At 40.2% G+C, this 17,955-nt stretch overlaps 1 protein-coding gene across 4 annotated transcripts; it reads left to right on the forward strand.

Annotated features, from left to right (window-relative positions):
- The first annotated feature begins 342 nt into the window (after positions 1-342).
- hnrpkl (heterogeneous nuclear ribonucleoprotein K, like) lies at positions 343-17,728 on the forward strand. 4 transcript variants are annotated; one of them, XM_031754533.2, is made up of 16 exons: positions 343-472; positions 1,908-2,019; positions 2,706-2,803; positions 2,891-2,947; positions 4,093-4,136; positions 5,462-5,534; positions 8,354-8,467; positions 8,984-9,112; positions 9,232-9,536; positions 10,160-10,213; positions 10,393-10,429; positions 12,425-12,440; positions 14,849-14,881; positions 15,017-15,084; positions 15,169-15,338; positions 16,024-17,728. In XM_031754533.2, exons 2-16 carry the CDS (start codon positions 1,959-1,961, stop codon positions 16,052-16,054), a joined length of 1,290 nt encoding a protein of 429 aa, XP_031610393.1. In that variant the 5' UTR covers positions 343-472; positions 1,908-1,958; the 3' UTR covers positions 16,055-17,728. The 4 variants fall into 4 exon arrangements, with proteins under 4 accessions (XP_031610393.1, XP_039471027.1, XP_031610394.1 ...); XM_039615093.1 differs by having other exon boundaries at positions 1,911-2,019; XM_031754534.2 differs by lacking the exon at positions 14,849-14,881.
- The last annotated feature ends 227 nt before the right edge of the window (positions 17,729-17,955 follow it).

A 17,955-nucleotide genomic window follows, 5' to 3' on the forward strand; every position in this document is an offset into this window, starting at 1 on the left:
TACTAACATGATGTTTTCAAATTTCTTTCTTTTTTTTTTTTTTTTTTGAATTAACCACACAACATATGCTGTTTGTCCGACCTTTTTAAAGAATGGTTAAGCTACTCACACTGTTTAAAATAAATATGTAAATGTTTAATCGCACTAAATTTCCACCTTTCCAATCTTGTTTCTTATTAAAGTTCATATGAAGCAAGTTTAATTAGCCAGGCAGTCTGAATTCAGGACCAGAAATTCCCAAAATATTTAGAGGAGGGTGTCTGATACATTGTCCCATTACGGGTACAAAGTTTCCTTTCGGCGAATCTAACGTGCCTTAGCCCCGCCCGCCGGTGGTGTTGACTTGGAGCCACCGGGAGAGGGTCGACGAATCGAGCTCATCCACAGCGTGTGTTTCCGTGCTGAAAACGTTTCAAGGCGAGGCGACCGCTGAACGCCGAGGACCGCAGTGAACGTAGTTTTTTAGCCCCAGGTTTGTTTTTCTGTTTGTTGTACATTTCATAGATCGGCTTGTAACGTGGCGTCATTCGACCTGTTCGCAAGCTGTCGGCGATTAAACAAGACTTGACGGCTGACATTAGCAGGATATCCGCGTAGCTCTGCTTTTATTTGCGGTTTTGTACAGTCGCAACGTGGACAGTGGAGCTGATAGGCACGCCTCGTAAAACACACCAACTGGCTAGCTTTGCAGCGCTGTTAGCTTGGGAGCGCAATGTCAGTACCGTTAACAGATAGCTAACTTATTCGCAGGCATCAGGTGATAAACACATTTTCCTTCGGGAGCAGTTTCCCTGATGTCCAGTCCCCTCGGGTAGCTGTTTTGAATTTTATTTTTTATGAAAACAAAGGGGAGAAAAAAAGACTCGATATTAGCCATTTGTTGGACCTTTCTCAAACGGCTAATGTGCTCTGGATGACATTAGCGCACATACGTGTTTGTGTTTTCTGGACTCCCCTCTTTAACCGTTAGGTGTCTGTGGCGGCTCTTGGTGGTTAAAACGGGTGCTGTTAATTCCTGAGCTATGTGGGCGTTGACTGGCACTCCTTTTAAGTTTAGCAAGGCCTCCGTTGATGCCTGCGGAGGTCCAGACAGCATGTACAGTACTTGGCTAGCAACAGTAGGCAGCGCATGTAGGTGGGCTGCGTTTGTACAGTACAGTGCATGCAGGCCAGCAACACTCAGGAGCTACGACACTTTAACATGTCCCATCCTAGATTATTATCTCTGTGATGAAGTAGTGCGGGATGCTGCCTGAGCAAATACATTTCGTGTGCTGCACGTAGCTTAGTCATGTCTTGTTGCAGACAACTATTAAGAATAAATTCCCCCAATTCTTTGGTGGCAGCATCTATTTTGCGAGGATTTTTTGCGTCATCTCATCTTTTGATTGTGGTGGTATAATTCCACAGCTCAGTTTGTAGGCACACTGGGCTGTGGGTACATTCAGTGGTCACTTTATATTGCAGGCTACACAGTTAATTAATCGTATCTGTAATTGGCTAATTCACGTACTTAGAAAAATGCATGCTATAGTTGTAGTGGCTGACTGATACTTTTTAAGCAATAACTAGTTATGTTTACATATAGATCAGCTGTGATGCTCCTTTGCTGCATGTGAATAGAATAGAATAGAATGCCTTTTATTGTCACTATACAGTTGTACAATGAGATACAGATGCCATAGACAGCAGTGATTATAGTAAAAAAAAAATCAGTCAGGATCATCAGTATAGTCTTTAAAACAACAACAAAAAAATTGATGCAGACAACAAATTCAGATTTAGCTGTGATAGGTCAATGTCTGCTGATAATATTGGCCAACTCCTTCAGATTATTTGATCAGGTGTGTCCCTGCATGTACTGTATGCCGTTTGACCGATTGTATCATTTGATCCCCTCCGTTTAGCAGATCCAGGGAGAGGAACCTGTTTGTTTTTCCCGCTGCAGGTGAAAGACAATGGAGGTGAAAGGCAAACAGCAGGACGAAGACATCTCATTCAGCAACACTGACACTAATGGTAAGGTCCCACACAGGTTTTTATTGATGAGTTAAGCAATTCATTAGAGTAATGTAAAGATGTAAATGAGGTCCTGATTTTAAAAATAAGCTAAGCCTGTCTGTCATGTCATCCGGCATGAAGTACAGTCTGCAGATACAAATGGTAATTAGTTTGTTTAAGGAAAGGAAAGGGAAAAAAAACTGGCTTATGCTTCATAGCATGTGCACATGTCAGATGGTTGAGGGATTCTCCTGTCCAGCATACTGCTGTTCTGTGGGCCCTGAGCAGATCTGTCCCATGTTTTAATCCAGGAAGGGTACACGGTGGTGCTGGACTTCTTCCAGGATACAGTTGGCCGCTAAATGAAACCTGTTCTTTTGGTGGAACATGGCGTAGACCTAGCTCCTGACGTGCAGTTATATTTTTATCACTTTTTCTAAGCTTTCAGTGGCTTTAGTCGGTAATGTTAATTTGGTTCTTTCCCCCCAATTTTTTTCCCTAACGGTAAGGCAACTCAGTCCTAAATTGTTTGTGTTGTTTGGTGTTATAGAATACTCTGGTAACAACGTCTTTGAAGAACGACAACAGTGTGTTTTTTATGTTTATATATATATATATATTATTACAATTACCCAGAACTTGTTTGAGTACTGCGTTCAGAGTTACTGCCAGTCTCCGTTTGACCAAATCACCTGTCTCTTTAGGTAAGCGCCCAGCTGAGGACATGGATGAGGAGCAGGCCTTCAAACGTTCACGCAACACAGATGAGATGGTGGAGCTGCGAGTGCTGCTTCAGAGCAAAGTAAAAAGACTCAGTTCACACATCAGCTGTTGGGACTGCATTGCTGTTTTCTTCACCTTTTCATCAAACCTTTTTTTTTCTTCACAGAATGCCGGTGCTGTTATTGGAAAGGGTGGCAAGAACATAAAAGCCCTGCGCACAGATGTGAGTACACAGATAAAAATCTGCAAATATGTCTGCGATTGAGGCAACAGTTTTGTCAGCTAATGCCTGCCCCCTCTTTTGCAGAACCTGCATAGCTCTTTTCTTTTAAATTTATCTGCCTTGTTGACTGCCACTGGCCTGCTCACCAACGCCTTGCGCCAATGTTTAGCTATTGTGTCCCATCACTTGTGTTGTCCTTATATCTGGGATTCAGTCTAATGAAGTTCTATGATTACATTTGTGCTCTTTAAACATGAAGATGATGAAGGATTGAAGGTTTTCCTGACACAAGAGGAGGAATAATTTGTTAAAAAAAAAAAAACCCTAAAAAACCCAAAGTGTCAAAACAAATTACCAAATGATTTCTGCATTCCTGCAGAATTGGATTTCCACAGAATTAATCCCAGATTTTTTGGCGGCATGCTTTTAGTATTGTATCCAGAATTGACATGCACTGTTACTATGATGAAACCACCTTGGCTCGTGTGGACAGACCAGGAAGGTCCTGTTAGACAGCTGTGTTTTGGGGGGGGTTTTTGTTAGGTTTTTTTTTGTCCCCCCACCCCCTTTTTTTTCCCCAGCCCTGTTTTTGTGAGTTTCAACCTAATTACATTTCCCCAAACAGTGTTGAAGCTATGTTTGACCTTGAAGTGACAACAGGTGCCTGAAAGCCTTGACTGGAAAGTCTTTTCAGGGACATAAATCTGTCTAGTGCTCCAAACTGCTTATTAAACATATCTTTGTCCAGGTCACACTTCCTGTTCTTCTTCACTCACCACAGTTTCACTTTTGGGACAACGTGTAGCGTGTATTCAATTAAAAATGTATTCCTTCTCCCCCTCTTCCCTTCTCCTTTTATTTATTTTTTTGTCTTTACTTTTGGCCACCTTCCTCCGTTGCCCATGTACTGGATCGACATGCCCCTCCTGCGTTGCCCACCTTGACGTTGGCCCAACCTCCGCCCGCCCCCGAACGCCCGCCCGCCCACCTGACACTCCCGGTTGGCCCTGCCCATAAACTGTGCCCCTCCTTAATCGGGCACCTAACTTGACATCTTGTGATTGAATGCCCCCGCCCAATGCCAACCTCCTCCACCACAACCACCACCACAACCACCACCACCACCACCTCCTCGGCCCATGCAGTACAATGCCAGTGTATCAGTCCCAGACAGCAGTGGCCCAGAGCGGTATGTCCCACCAGTTATTGCCTCACTGCCTGATTAGAACAGTGAAACACATGTCTTTGATAATCTGCCTTCTGTTTGACTTTTAACATTTTGATATACATGACAGTATACTCCCCTCCCCCTCCCCCAAACACCCCACCCCCCCTCCACTTGTAAGAGACGTGTTTGTTCCTTTTTTTCCTCCTTTTTTTCCTGTCCATTTTCAGCCTCTCCATTGAGTTGGACTTTTTGTCATTACAGTTTATTGTCCATGCAGAGAATCACTGACAGCCCACTACCAAGTAGTTGGTGTTTTACATAGTTAGCAACACAGTGGTCAGATGCTGTTTATTTATGTTTTTTTTTTTTTTTTAATTTCCTTGTTGTGATGTTTAATTTTACCATAAATCTTGTGGAAACCAGACATCTTTATCTCACTCTGTCCTCCTCCTCTGTGGCTCACCTGGCCCTCTCGCTTCCCACCCCCACTCTCAGCATCACTGTCCATGAGAGAGCGCACTGGCTCTTGTCCGGAGGCTCCGTCTTCGTGTCTGTCACTCATTAATGTTGTTTCTTTTTATTTCATGGTGCTGCATCCCCTTGTGTTAAATTCCTCTCAGGCCACATCAGATCAGCGCTGCCTGCCCAAACCTTTCATAACCCTCCCACCCCCGTTCCTGTTCCTGTTCTGTGCCACAGAGTAGTTGGCAACCACTCACATTTCTTTTCCCAGTCTAAACCCCTCTGCTCTGTTGCTGTTCTCTACTACCCACCTCGTCTCCTCCTCACCTCAGCCCCAAGCCCCTCTCCTCCCCACCTGTTCCCCACCCTCTTTCCTAACCCCTGGTCACAAAGAGAAGGTGTGCTGGTGGCGCAGTTGTCATGACAAGATAATGTGTTAAGTTATTACCTTCCTTTTCCCCAACTTGGTGGTGGGATGGTTATAGAAGATCTCTCTCTCTTTTTACACCCCTCTCTCCCAACTCTGTGTGGCCGCAATCACATTAATTTGAGCCGCTCTGAAACCGCCCATCCTCCCCAAGCTTGTCTTTAAAAATAATATTATAATCAGTGCATGTCAGCTGCTTATTTAGTCAGTGTAGTGTTGGGGAAAAGTTATGAAGAATTATTATTATTATTATTTATTTTTTTTGTGTAGCATTTAGCAGTCTTAATTTTTCCTTTTTTAGTTTTTAAACCTTTCGTGTGTTCATAAATGTTTGCTGGACTGCTTCTTCTTTATTTGTTTATTTATTTATTTTTTTTATCAGGTTTTGCTTTCTGTCCTTCTCTTTTGTCCTTCTTGTAACGCCTTGCTTCCTTTTGGCTAAAATGGTTCCTGACAGGATCCTGAGTGTGAATGCCAGTATCGACACTATTGGAGAGATTCTGTTGAAAATCATACCGACTCTTGAAGAGGTGAGCTGTCATAATAATTGTGCGTATAAACAAAGAGCAGACCAGAAAAGTCGATGGTATCTGTTTATGAAATATGTTTATATGTTGCAAAAAAGAAAAATCACAACTGAATCTGACTGGAAGATCTCTATTTCTTTTATTACTGACCTTTCGTGCTTTAAGTTAATATAACACAGAGCTGGTACATTGTATCCAGCTGCACTCAGCATGCATTGATAAAATGATAATAATAATAGTAAGCTACTTTTAGCTGCTTCCATATTCACAAGGGGTCGCCACAGCAGGTAGCTCCTGATATTTAATTTTTGCAGCCCTAAAGGGATTTGTGTCCTACACGCAGCCATATGTCCCACCGGTGATGCTGTGCAATAGTAGCAGTTATGTGCTTACACAACAAAATTTTCATTAGCTTTACTGAGACTCACTGGGTCTTTGTCATAACCACTTCCTGCTTGTCATTCCAGTCATTTGACCATGCTTAATTAGTTTATTGCTAGACTACTCACAGATATAATGGTTCTAGTTTCTTTTTTGTTGAATTATGCTTATTAATGATCTTAGTCTGTGTCACTGTAGTTTTTTGTCTTTGGTAAATGTTATCATGATTTATTGAGAGTTCCTCTTGCCCTGTCTTTAAGTCTTTATGTGAGCTGTGAGCTGCTTTAAATCTTCTCTAAATATCTTCTCTAAAAGCAGTTGGTAACAGTTATTATCATACTTGTTAATACTGACGGGGAGAGAATTTACAAAACCAAACTGGATTGATTCAAATGACTGTTTATGCATAAGTAACAGATAGTCGGTTTAAAATGAAACAATCACGATGCAGTTGAAGTGCACGCTTATATTTCTTTATAAATTAAGCAGGTTAAAAAGTCTTGAGGTGATCTCATTTGAAAGCTTTGTGAGCCTAAAGCAGACGGTCAAAGGAGAAGTTAATACAAATACAGGCCACGGGTTTGCTTTGCCCAAACAAAGCAAATACATCAGAAAAACAGGAAGATTAGGGGTAGACTGATTGTTTGTGTCCATTCTAATGAATGTACCAAAACTGATGAAAGGCATATTCAGTTTCAGAACAATACTATATTTCTCTGAAAGTCTACAGAGCAATACTAAGATTCAGCGAAATGCAACAAAGTTGACAAGACAGTACGTTGCAGTACAAGTGGACAATGACCCAAAGCTTAATGTATGAGCACTCTGAACAGTTTGAAGATCAGGAAGAAGAATCTGCTGCAGTGTCTAAAACGCTCACCTGATTTCACCGACTGAGCTGCTGTAAAGGCAAACATCACAAACGAGGCATCGTTCTAGCCAGTCGTTGCTTTCAAATCATTTTTGACAATAAAAAAAATTATCATTATATTTGGGATTATAAAATGCTGTGCGTAGAAGTGGTTGCTATTGCTTAACAGATAATTAACCCCTTAAAATAATTTTCTTTGACTCCTTAAGTTATTTTTGTTAAAAAAGCTGAAAGTCTCCACTAGAGCAGGGCGATGTGACCAAAAATATTTATCACGATATACATTTGAAAATTTGCGATAACGATATAACTGACGATATAATTGACACTAGACAAAATACTTTACAACTCCACAACTTTATTAGTGCAAAAAATCAATCATCAATGTATTTTCACTTAAACAAGCAGCTGTTTTTTATGTACATTAAAGTTATATAAAAATTTAACAGTGCAAATGCAAATTCCTTGCTGACAGTTTAACCAAAAGGCATTTCCAGTGGAAATTGACCGACATATCCTCAGCATAACCATGTATAATATCCACAAAACTTAAATAGGTTATACGCACACAATACGGTAATATTATGTTGAAGCACAGTACGTATCACTCCGCGAGGCTCCTGCCTTAACCGTAATGCTCCGACAATCCATCAAGCGGTGCGAGTTCGTAGCTTAGCAAAGTCGTACTGAAACATCTGACAGATTTTCGAGCGCCGTGTACCACATTAAATCATTTCGAGGTCAGTAAACACAACCAGAATTCATACATAAGGCACACGGGATTATAAGGGGCACTGTCGATTTTCAGAAAAATCAAAGGATTGATTTTAAGTGTGCCGTATTTTTCAAACAACACGGTAATAACGACGGCCCGCTAGCATGCGCTACCAAAAATAGTGCTTTGTTGTGTATCTGACGGACGAAAGCTAAACCAGTTCCACACCACTGAAGTTGCAGCATTTTTACAAACCAGTTCTGGTTCATCCGTTTCATTTAACGATCCACTTTAGCTCTTCTCATTCTGCGTCGCCGCCATGTGCGTATGTAAACATAGGCGCTGCGCATGCGCGTTTTACCCATATTCTATCGCGATATTTCATTTTTCTATCATTGCCCAAAATTACACCGGTATTACCGTGAACGGTATGATATAGCCCAGCCCTAGTCTCCACTGCAACTGTATGTGCCATTTCAGACTGATGTGGTAGCATAGAGGGACAAAAACGATGAAAAAGATATGAATGTACACTGCACTGATGTGAATTTTGAAATTCATTAAACATATTAATCATTGGTTTGTTCAGTAATGTTCCACAATGAAATGGAAATTTAACATCACATTTTCTAATCTTGAAATGACTTGCCAAATGCCAGATTGTGACCCATGCAGATGTGTGCATGGATCATTTAAAGCTGCTAGTAACTGTATGTTTAGCAGTTATTAGCAGGTTTAGCAGTTTTTTTGCCACATTGGCAGCATATAAGTTACTGCTCAAAGAGTTTAATAATAAACTATAGGCAGATATTCTGACCCTGCTGACATTGTTGATCTTGTGCTGTGTTTCTTTAGTACCAACATTACAGTGGGATTGATTTTGACTGTGAGCTTCGGCTGCTGATCCATCAGAGCTTGGCAGGGGGCATCATCGGAGTGAAAGGTGCCAAGATAAAGGAGCTAAGAGAGGTAAGAGAGTCCAGATTAGCAGGATCCTCACCATGATGCTCTGCCTCAAAAGTTGGACTGTAGAATAATTATTAAGGTTGTAATTGTTAATGCATATTGTATCTGAAATATATTAGGATTTATTAGGACTTATTTGTGCCACCTTATTGTGTTATCTGTATTTCCCAAATGTTCTATAACTTGTTTATACTTTGAGTATTACAGATATAATCTATTTGCAGCTGTAATCAGATAATGTGGAATATGTGATCAAAATTTGGCTCTTAAAAATAATCATACCTCAATTAAATTCACCTGATCTGCCCATCGAGATCATCATCTTGCATATGTCCGAACAGCTGTCAGTGTACACGTTTTGATTGAGATGGGCAATTATCTGAGCCCAGATACGCAGCTCATATGTGTATTTAAGGACCAGTTTTGCTAGTGTCATAGACCAGCTTTAATGGCAAATTGGTCACAGATGAAATTGATAGACTGGAAAAAAGACTAACACTTTTTGCTCTTGTGCATCAGAACACCCAGACCACCATCAAGTTGTTCCAGGAGTGCTGTCCACACTCGACAGACAGAGTCGTCTTAGTTGGAGGAAAGCCAGAGCGCGTCGTTGAATGTATAAAAGTTATATTGGAGCTGGTGTCAGAGGTGCGATTACATCATTGAGATCTGTTAAAGGGGTTAACATGCTTTATAATTATGCGGTTCATGTCTCACAGTAAGAATAATAAATTATCCATCTAATTTTCTTTTCCTTCCCCTTGCAGGCACCAATCAAAGGTCGCGCCCAGCCTTATGACCCTAACTTCTATGATGAGACGTACGACTACGGTGGCTTTACTATGTTATTTGAAGAGAGGGGCAGACGACCCATTGGTGGCTTCCCCATTCGTGTTCGTGGCGGTTTTGAGCGCATGCCTCCCGTTCGTGGCAGCAGGCCCATGCCTCCCTCCAGAAGGGATTATGATGACATGAGTCCCAGACGAGGGCCTCCGCCACCACTGAGCAGAGGACGAGGGGGAAGTCGTGCTCGTAATCTGCCTCTGCCCCCGCCACCACCACCAAGAGGAGGGTAATTGCAGTGCTTTCACATCTGAACTGTTTTTATACTTTATATAAAAGATGGGGATAGATAATGCCCATTACCCATTGGTGTTTTAACTCCCATTTTAAAGCCTCTGGTTGGCCGTTGCCATATGGTTAGCATAACCAAGCCAAAAATGAATGTATTTGGACTAGAGGTAGGTGTGCTAAATTGTCAGGTAGGGCTATTGTTGATAGGTTGCATCCATCCATCTGGGAGCACATACATAAAACTTAAAAACTATAAAAACTGGAGCACTCACTTCTTGCACTACTTGCACAGCAGCCCATATTATGTCAGTGCTGCAAATGGCTCCAACACCACAAATGCAGCCAAAGTTCAGTCCAAATTCAAATTAGCAGAGGTGATGAGCCTAGTCAGCATTCACCCACCCTAAGTGTTATTAAAATGAATCCACAGTCATGAAGGTGAAAATTAGCTATAGGCATTTTTTTGTACTCTTTGTAAAACGATCTTATTTCTTCATTAAAGTTTGGATCAAAAAAGCATTATTAGATTTCTGTTAATTTATGCGTATTATGTGTATGTTTGTGTATAGGCATATATATTGTTTCCCCAACCTCTTTTTCCTTGTCTGTTATTATCCACAGAGGTGACAGGTTTTCGCATGGCAGCTATCATGGTAGCATGGATGACAGACCAAGGTGAGTAGGATTGTCAATACAAAATAATTTGTCTTAAAAGCAGAAGACACTGAAAGTTCATCAGGAGGTGAAGCCATAGTTCAGACCTGATCAGAGGTCATCAGTGGAGTCTGCTTGCCCTGTCACACGTGTCCCCTATGTTGGAGGAACTATGTTAACATTTACCTTTTTGTCTGTAGTGACAGAAGAGGCAGAGGAGACCGTTATGACAGCATGGTGAGTGTGTTTACTAATGCTTCTGTAATGCTAATTCGTATGTGTCGCTTCCTGCTTCTGTGTAGTTTGTGTTTGTGAATCCTGCTTTAGATCATATGATTGGAATTTCTTTTTCTCACTTTCGTACAAGCGCAGTGGCTTCAACACCAAGCTGCTTTTTTTTTCTCCCCCCACTATGTATGCACACTGATGTAGGCCTGTTGTTGCCAGGCAACTGTTGTCTCCGTGGTTACCACAGAGCAGCTGAGTACGTAGTCCGGAGATCCGCCAGGCTAGCAAATGAGCAGAAGCCAAAGCGAGTCCTGAACCGTTTCCCTATAGGTTTAAAGCTGCAAAAAAATGTTTTAATAGTAATACAGAAGCATTAATTTCATCACATAGGCATCAAGAGATGTCAGTTAATCATTTAAAGTGATTTTAAAGTGTCTAAGAAAAGAGCAAAAACTGACGTTTATCATGTAAAGTATAATATAATTTATTTTTCTTTGCGAAACACAAGAATTTCAGGAGTGAAAGCATCAACTGATTATTTTTTTTCATCAAAGCTTATCACTGCTCTACTCATCTGAATTAACAAGTAAACATCGTCACATATAAATTAAATGCAATCGGTGTAATAGATGTGGGACTTGCAGCCAATTTGCTACTTGACAGATCTTACCCATGGCTAAGCTTTTAAGGTGCACTTTAATACAAAGAAAGAGGTTTACAGTAAAAGAACTACAGACAAATGCTGGAAAAAGTAATCAAAACTACAGTGACAGCTTCCAGTTGACATTGAAGTGTTCAGATGTTCAAAAGGCTTTCCCCCCCCCTTTTTTCCCCCTTTTTTTAGGGCTGTATGCAAGCAGATAGTTTGTGTACTTAAATAGGCTTTACTGGAACTTACTGGAGAGGCAGCTGATTATCCCTCACAGTGCATCACTGTATATGAACTATATTTACATTTTCCTTTAAAAGGATCGGTACAACTAATTTTGAATGTTAATGGTAATGCTCATTTCTTTGGAAGAAGTAAATGGAGGATGAAATAATTATTGCCCCAACTATATATTCACAGATGTGCTCCCACCTTAAATTGAATTGGTTTCCTTGTTTCTGAGCCATTTAAATGGTTTATTTAAAATAAATAAATTAATACAGAAAAGGACTAAATTGTCTACAGGGAAGTTGTAGCGTGATCAGCAATGCAACGTTTGTGTTTAGCAGCACAAGTCACTGACAACTTCCAGTCGAGTCACTGCACAAACCAGCAGAACAGAATCCTGGAAAGTGTAAATGTGTTTTGGGGCACGTATAGAGTCTACGAGGACTCATACAGGCTGATTAAAATAGAAGCATATCTGTTCTATCAGACGTGTGTGAGCTGAGCAGCTGAAACGCCTCCTGTGTAAGAGGCAGCATAGTCAAAATTGAGTTTTTCTTGAACTTCCCCATAAAAGCTGTAGCTGTTCTTGGCAGTATTGTGAACTCAAACTGATGATGCTTTATGTGCTTCAAATATATGAACAAATGAAACTCTCTGTGGTGATCTAGGAAGGTAAAGCTGAGTGGGTTTTTTTGTTTGTTTGTTTTTTTATTGACGACTTTAAAGGTCTTCAACATGTGCCTTTCTGTTGGTCAACTTTATTCAAATGAATAATTTCAGAAAGACAAATCATCACATGAAGGGTCCCAGAGTTATTTCACACTCAGATCAAATTTCTAGCCAACAACATGGTGTTCTTATAAAGTTCAGTGTGATTTTTTTTTTTTTTTTTTTTTTTTTAAAGCTTTGAAATGGATGTGCTTAATACTGTGGGATGAGTACTCCCCTCCACCTTGGTGAACATCAGATTGTTCTTAGTCTGCATGAGTGTACACGAGTTGTTTGTAGTTTAATGTAGAATGGATAGTGAGCACTTAGTTTACTCCAGGTTCTGAAAGCTTCGTCTGTACTGTGACATTCAAACTTGTATCATATTTTTTTTCCCATCAATTGATCCTGAAATGCAGAGTGGAGGTGGATATGGTGAGTGTTTTTCTTTATTAATCTCCTGGAAAAATTCAAGTTCAGCAAAGGAAAATCAGGGCTTCTTGGACTTTATTCTCATAATTTCATCTTTTATTTTTGAGAGGTTTTATAGGAACACCACAATGCTCCTAGGCATGGGGCAACTACACCGATCAGGCATAACATTATGACCACCCGCCACCTTTTGCTGTCAAAACATCTCTGACCCGTCAAGGCATGGACTCCACTAAACCCATGTGCTGTGGTATCTGGCACCAAGATGTCAGCAAAAGATCCTTTAGGTCCTGTAAGTTGTGGGGTGTGGCCTTCATGGATCGGGCCTGTTTGTCCAACACATCCCACAGATGCTCAAGTGGGTTGAGATGTGGGTAATTGGGAGGAAACAATGCTGAGGTAGGTGATACGTGTCAAAGTGACATTGGTTAGACCAGGTCACCTTCTTCCATTGCTCCGTTCACCCTGACTGGTCTGTGGCTATGCAGCCCCATATGCAACAAACTGCATGCACTGTGTATTCTGACACCTTTCTATCAGAACCAGCATTGACCTTGTTGTCAATTTGAGCTACAGTAGCTCGTCTGTTAAATCAGACTACACGTGTCAGCCTTCGCTCCTCACGTGCATCAGTGAGCCTTGGCCTCCCATGACCCTGTCACTGGTTCACTGCTGTTCCTTCCTTGGACCACTTTTGGCAGATACTGACTAGTGCTGGGCGATATGGAAAAAATATTTATCACGATATGAATTATTTTATATCACGATAACGATATATATCATGATATACCACCTGACCTGTGGTCATCTGGAAAGTATGCAGTCTTTAAACAGCGAGTGGAGAGGGTGCAGTCTTTGCTTTGAGTTACTGTAAAGCATGTCGCAAATCCGGGTGCACGTAAAGCAGCACCATGTTGCAAAACAACAAGACGGAGTTTCTTTGTGAAAAATGTCATTTTTTTATACTTTATTTTCTCTTGCATAAAGTTAAGAGTATGTATAGTGAGAAGACAACACTAATATATTTGCACAGGCTATTTAACCCTTTAAGACCTACCATAGAACCAAGTCTGCCAGAGCTTATCTTTTTTTATTTTTAGTTTCTTTTAGTTTTATTTTTGAGATACACAAATTTTTATATACTACAGGAAAAATGAAAATAAATAAATGCAAATTTGCAAAAAAACAGCATGTGCATCAAAATAAACTATTTCCAACAGTGTAATTTGACTTCTAAGCATCCCAGAAACGATACAGAAAAGCATAAAGTCAAACGTGACTTTTACAAACACCAATATAAGCTTTGAAGCTTAAAAAACTACATTTTCCGCAAAAATGACGTCACTTCCGGTTTCGGACATGTAATGGCGGACATGCGGTAGTTCGCTGGCTTATATTCCAAGTAGGAAGTGTTATGAACAGCTGATCGGATTGGCAAAGCCTGTTTCTGGAATATTGTTTTTGTTGCTGGAAGTGCTTTTTATGCAATTTTTGCAAAGCTATATGTGGAAGAAAACCGTGACCTAGGGCAAGCTAATGGAATAAGATGTAAGTACAACTCCTACGGTTTCATATGCAAAAAAAAACATTATTGCGCTACCTTACGTGGTTACAGTTCTACAGGGATTTAAAAATAGTTAGGGAAAACGGAGTTTGCCTGCTCCGACCGGTTTTAAAGGGTTAATGATATATTTTATGTAATAATTTGTAAAATTCGGGTTAGAAACGATAGAGACGATAGAAGACAAATGGCACGATAGACACTTTTCTATCGTCCACACGATATATATCGTCATATCGCCCAGCACTAATACTGACCGCTGCAGACCGGGAACACCCCACAAGAGCTGCAGTTTTGGAGATGCTCTGACCCAGTTGTCTTGCATTCACAGTTTAGCATTTGTAAAACTTGCTCAAATCCTCGTACTTGTCCATGACTTTTATCTCATCAACTTTGAGGATAAAATCTTCACTTACTCCCTAAGAGATCCCATCCACTAACAGGTGCCATGGTGAAAAGATGATCAGTGTTATGTACGCCACCCCAGTGGCCATAATGTTATGCCTGATCAGTGAGTATAGACTAGGTCACAGGTTTTCTAACACACTGCTATTATCAGTTCAGCTTTGACTTAATGTGTTTAACAGTTAAGTTCATTATTTATTGAATGTACTACTATGTAAGGAAAAGATGAAACCATGCAATGCTTACCAGTTTAAAAACAGTGAGTTTCATTTAAATGATTCATTTATTTTTACTGAAAAATGAATCCGTTGATTAAATAATTGAACTGCAGCTCAAGTCTCGAACACTCTGGCTACATTCTTTACTATCACTTTTCTCTTTTCTTTGTTCTGGGGTGCGTTTTCATTTTTTTCCTTTCTTTGTTTTCTTTCTGATGTTTTCAAAGACAACAGTTCTTCCTGGGATCACTTTCAGTCTGGTGAGTTGGGATCGATCGTTACTGTCCCAGCGTTTTGTTTCCTAACCTATAGGGATTGCTGCATCTTCTGGCATGCTTTAGTTAAAGATGGATTTTTCCCTCTTCCACCTTATATGTGGTTTTAACTCCTCCTAGGTGGCAGAGGCTCGTACAGTGATATCGGAGGTCCAGTCATCACAACACAAGTCACCATCCCAAAAGATGTAAGCTAAAGTGAGCAATGACAAGAAAAGAGATGCCACTCCTTCATGTGTGTTTTTTAACTCTCCTTTACGGTTGTTGTGCAGCTAGCAGGCTCCATCATCGGTAAAGGCGGTCAGAGGATCAAGCAGATCCGCCACGAGTCTGGGGCATCCATCAAGATTGATGAACCACTAGAGGGCTCTGAGGACCGCATCATCACCATCACAGGGACACAGGACCAGATCCAGAATGCCCAGTACTTGCTGCAGAACAGGCACGCACTCCTCTGATTTTCCCCAAGACAGTATCCACACCACAGAGCAGTGAGGCCTTTCTGTGCTGGCCTGTGTGCTCATGCTCACCCACATCCAAATGGAAATAATTTTATTTATTTATTTTTTTACTTTTAATCTGTTAACTTTGACTCACAGTTTGTCCAGGAAAATCTGAAATGAAAGCTAGTAAGATCACTAGATTAAGCAGTTTATTAACGGAAATTGTGCAACTGTTTTGGGTAATTGATGATGAAATAATTTTGCAGTGTAATTTCGATGGAAACTGGCTTTGGGTGGGGGGAAGCTTTAAAGACGACCTTGGATCTGGACTATTTTACACTATTTTGTAACTTTTTACAGTCAGCGTTAAGATCGTCTGGCAGATTAATCAACGATGAAAATAGTGTTTGATCTTGTGGAGCTTTTCATTTTACTGTGCTCCCTCTCACCACTAAATGGCTAAGCTGGTCTCAGCAGTTGGTCGGGTCGCTTCTTGCAGACAGAATTTATTTCCAGCCTTGACCTTGTGTTACTTTTTTTTTAACTTACAAATGTGCTTCATGTGGAAAATGCTTAACAATTTTTCCACATCTGGATTTACAACTTCTTAACCCGTGCCATGTTTCTGTTAACATAAATATTCCTAATGTTTCGTCCTTACCTTTTATCTGTCTCTTATTTCAGCGTGAGGCAGTACTCAGGTCGGTTCTTCTAGGAAGAAAAGAGAAGAAGCAGAAGAGTGAAGCCATGCTGCCATACTGTTTGTTCCTGCTATTCAGAGCCTACATTCCTCTGCTTTGGGTAGACATGCCCCTTCCACACACACACACACACACACACACACACACACACACACACACACACACACACACACACCGCCTAGCTGTGTTGCAGTTTTTATTTTGACAAATCTTAAGCTGTCAAACAGCAGTCAACAAGTTTTTCTGTGCTAGTGTGATTACTTTTAAGAGATTCTTGTGCCGTCACTGGAGTAAACCCATCTGTGTGATGACTTTCGGTGTTGTGAGAGCCAACCTCTGGCCCTTATTTCTTTGATTTCAGTACAGCATGCAGAATGTAATGGTTTTGTTTGAATCATTATGTTTGTTTGATTGATTTTTTTTTTTAATCTTTCCCTTAAAGTTTTAAGCACACTTTCCAAATGAAGATGCATGGTGTTGGAATGGTTCAAAGCCTTTTGAATAAACTTGTTTTTACACGACCTCCAACACCTTTTTTCTCACTGTTAAATGACGTAATGAAGTGCTTTCTTTCTTTTTCTTTTTTGAATGATGGGGTTCAGTGAGATTGTTTGGGAAATGAATTTATTTATGTCTATTACGCTAAACTAGAAAGCAGAGAAGAATTGAGATGCCAGCCTCATGTCTGGAGGGTCAGTATGAAGCTAGCACCACAGCCTGTTGGCTTACTCTAGCACAAAAGTGAATGCATGCAGCAGAAATTCCACCCATCAGTCCACAGATGAACATGCTGTATGTTGTTGTTTATTTTGTACAGAAAGAAGCTAAAATGTACTTTTGGCCTTCCTCTCAGCACAAATAATATCTGCTTGTAACCCATCGGTGCCTATTTCAGAAACCTTTCAGTTTATAATTCTCTCATAAAACAGTTTTTGTTTGTTTGTTTGTTTTAAATGGATCAAACAGAAGATTTGTGAAAATTATGAACTTTTGAGGTGTTTGTACTGTGGGTGTACTTTCTTAACCGTGATGGTGCTAGCTTCATATTTTAACAGGCATCACAGGCAGGAAATGAATAAACCCATTTCTCCAAATATCTTTTTTTTTTTTTTTTTTTTTTTTTTTTTTTTTGTTTGTTGCTTTAAGTCGGGATACTTGTGCCAGTGCGGTATGCATAAAGAAAGTTTTAAGATTTTTTTTTTTTGTGTGTGTGTGTGTAATTGTCTTTCTTTGAAAGGCAAAAAGCTGTATAAAGTGTGTATATATTTACATAAAAAAGCAGTAATTTTATGAGTGTTTAGAACGGCCCAGATTACTTAATACTTTCTTGCAAGAAGATGGGGCCAAAAAACAACAAGAACAACAAAAAAAGACAGATTTGGTAATCTTTAGTTGTCTTTCCATTATTTCTTTTCTACCACTCACAGGGATGGACTCGCTGAAATCTTCCAACCTTAAGAGCTGATCAGTTGGATCCATTTTATTCTTGCATTTTTTTTCTTTTTAAATTATTTTAATTTTTGGAGAAGGATTTTTAGAGTTCTGTGAATTGATCTCTTAAGATACTTTTTTTTTTTTCTCTTTTCTTTGCAGTTTGATGTCAAGAGATTTGTGAGTCCACGAGTGGTGATTTTTCTGTGTAGTACTTGCAGGTGTTTAGTAAATAAAGTCTGTGTCACAGCCCACAAGTGTGTGTCTATTTGTTTTTATTTCAGCGGAGCTATACTGCGCTGCTGTCTTTGTAGTACATGTAATTGGTTTACGGACATGGTGAAGTGTGTCAGCCAGTTGCTCTATCACATGCATCCGTAGTTTGCTGGTTAACACCGGAAATCTGCTCCTATAATGTAATAGTGAAAGCCCACACGGCTTCCCATCACAGCACAGCCCTCTGTCACATGGCGCACTGTTGGTT

The sequence above is a fragment of the Oreochromis aureus genome, linkage group 7 (assembly GCF_013358895.1).
Source record: "Oreochromis aureus strain Israel breed Guangdong linkage group 7, ZZ_aureus, whole genome shotgun sequence".
Taxonomy (NCBI): domain Eukaryota; kingdom Metazoa; phylum Chordata; class Actinopteri; order Cichliformes; family Cichlidae; genus Oreochromis; species Oreochromis aureus.

What these genes read in the sequence shown, in the direction of transcription:
- hnrpkl (XM_031754533.2), top strand. Translation starts at nt 1,959, where the DNA reads ATGGAGGTGAAAGGCAAACAGCAGGACGAAGACATCTCATTCAGCAAC. An exon ending in TCATACCGACTCTTGAAGAG is followed by an intron (nt 5,535 to 8,353) that starts GTGAGCTGTCAT and finishes GTGTTTCTTTAG; the next exon opens with TACCAACATTACAGTGGGAT. An exon ending in AGCATGGATGACAGACCAAG is followed by an intron (nt 10,214 to 10,392) that starts GTGAGTAGGATT and finishes TTTTGTCTGTAG; the next exon opens with TGACAGAAGAGGCAGAGGAG.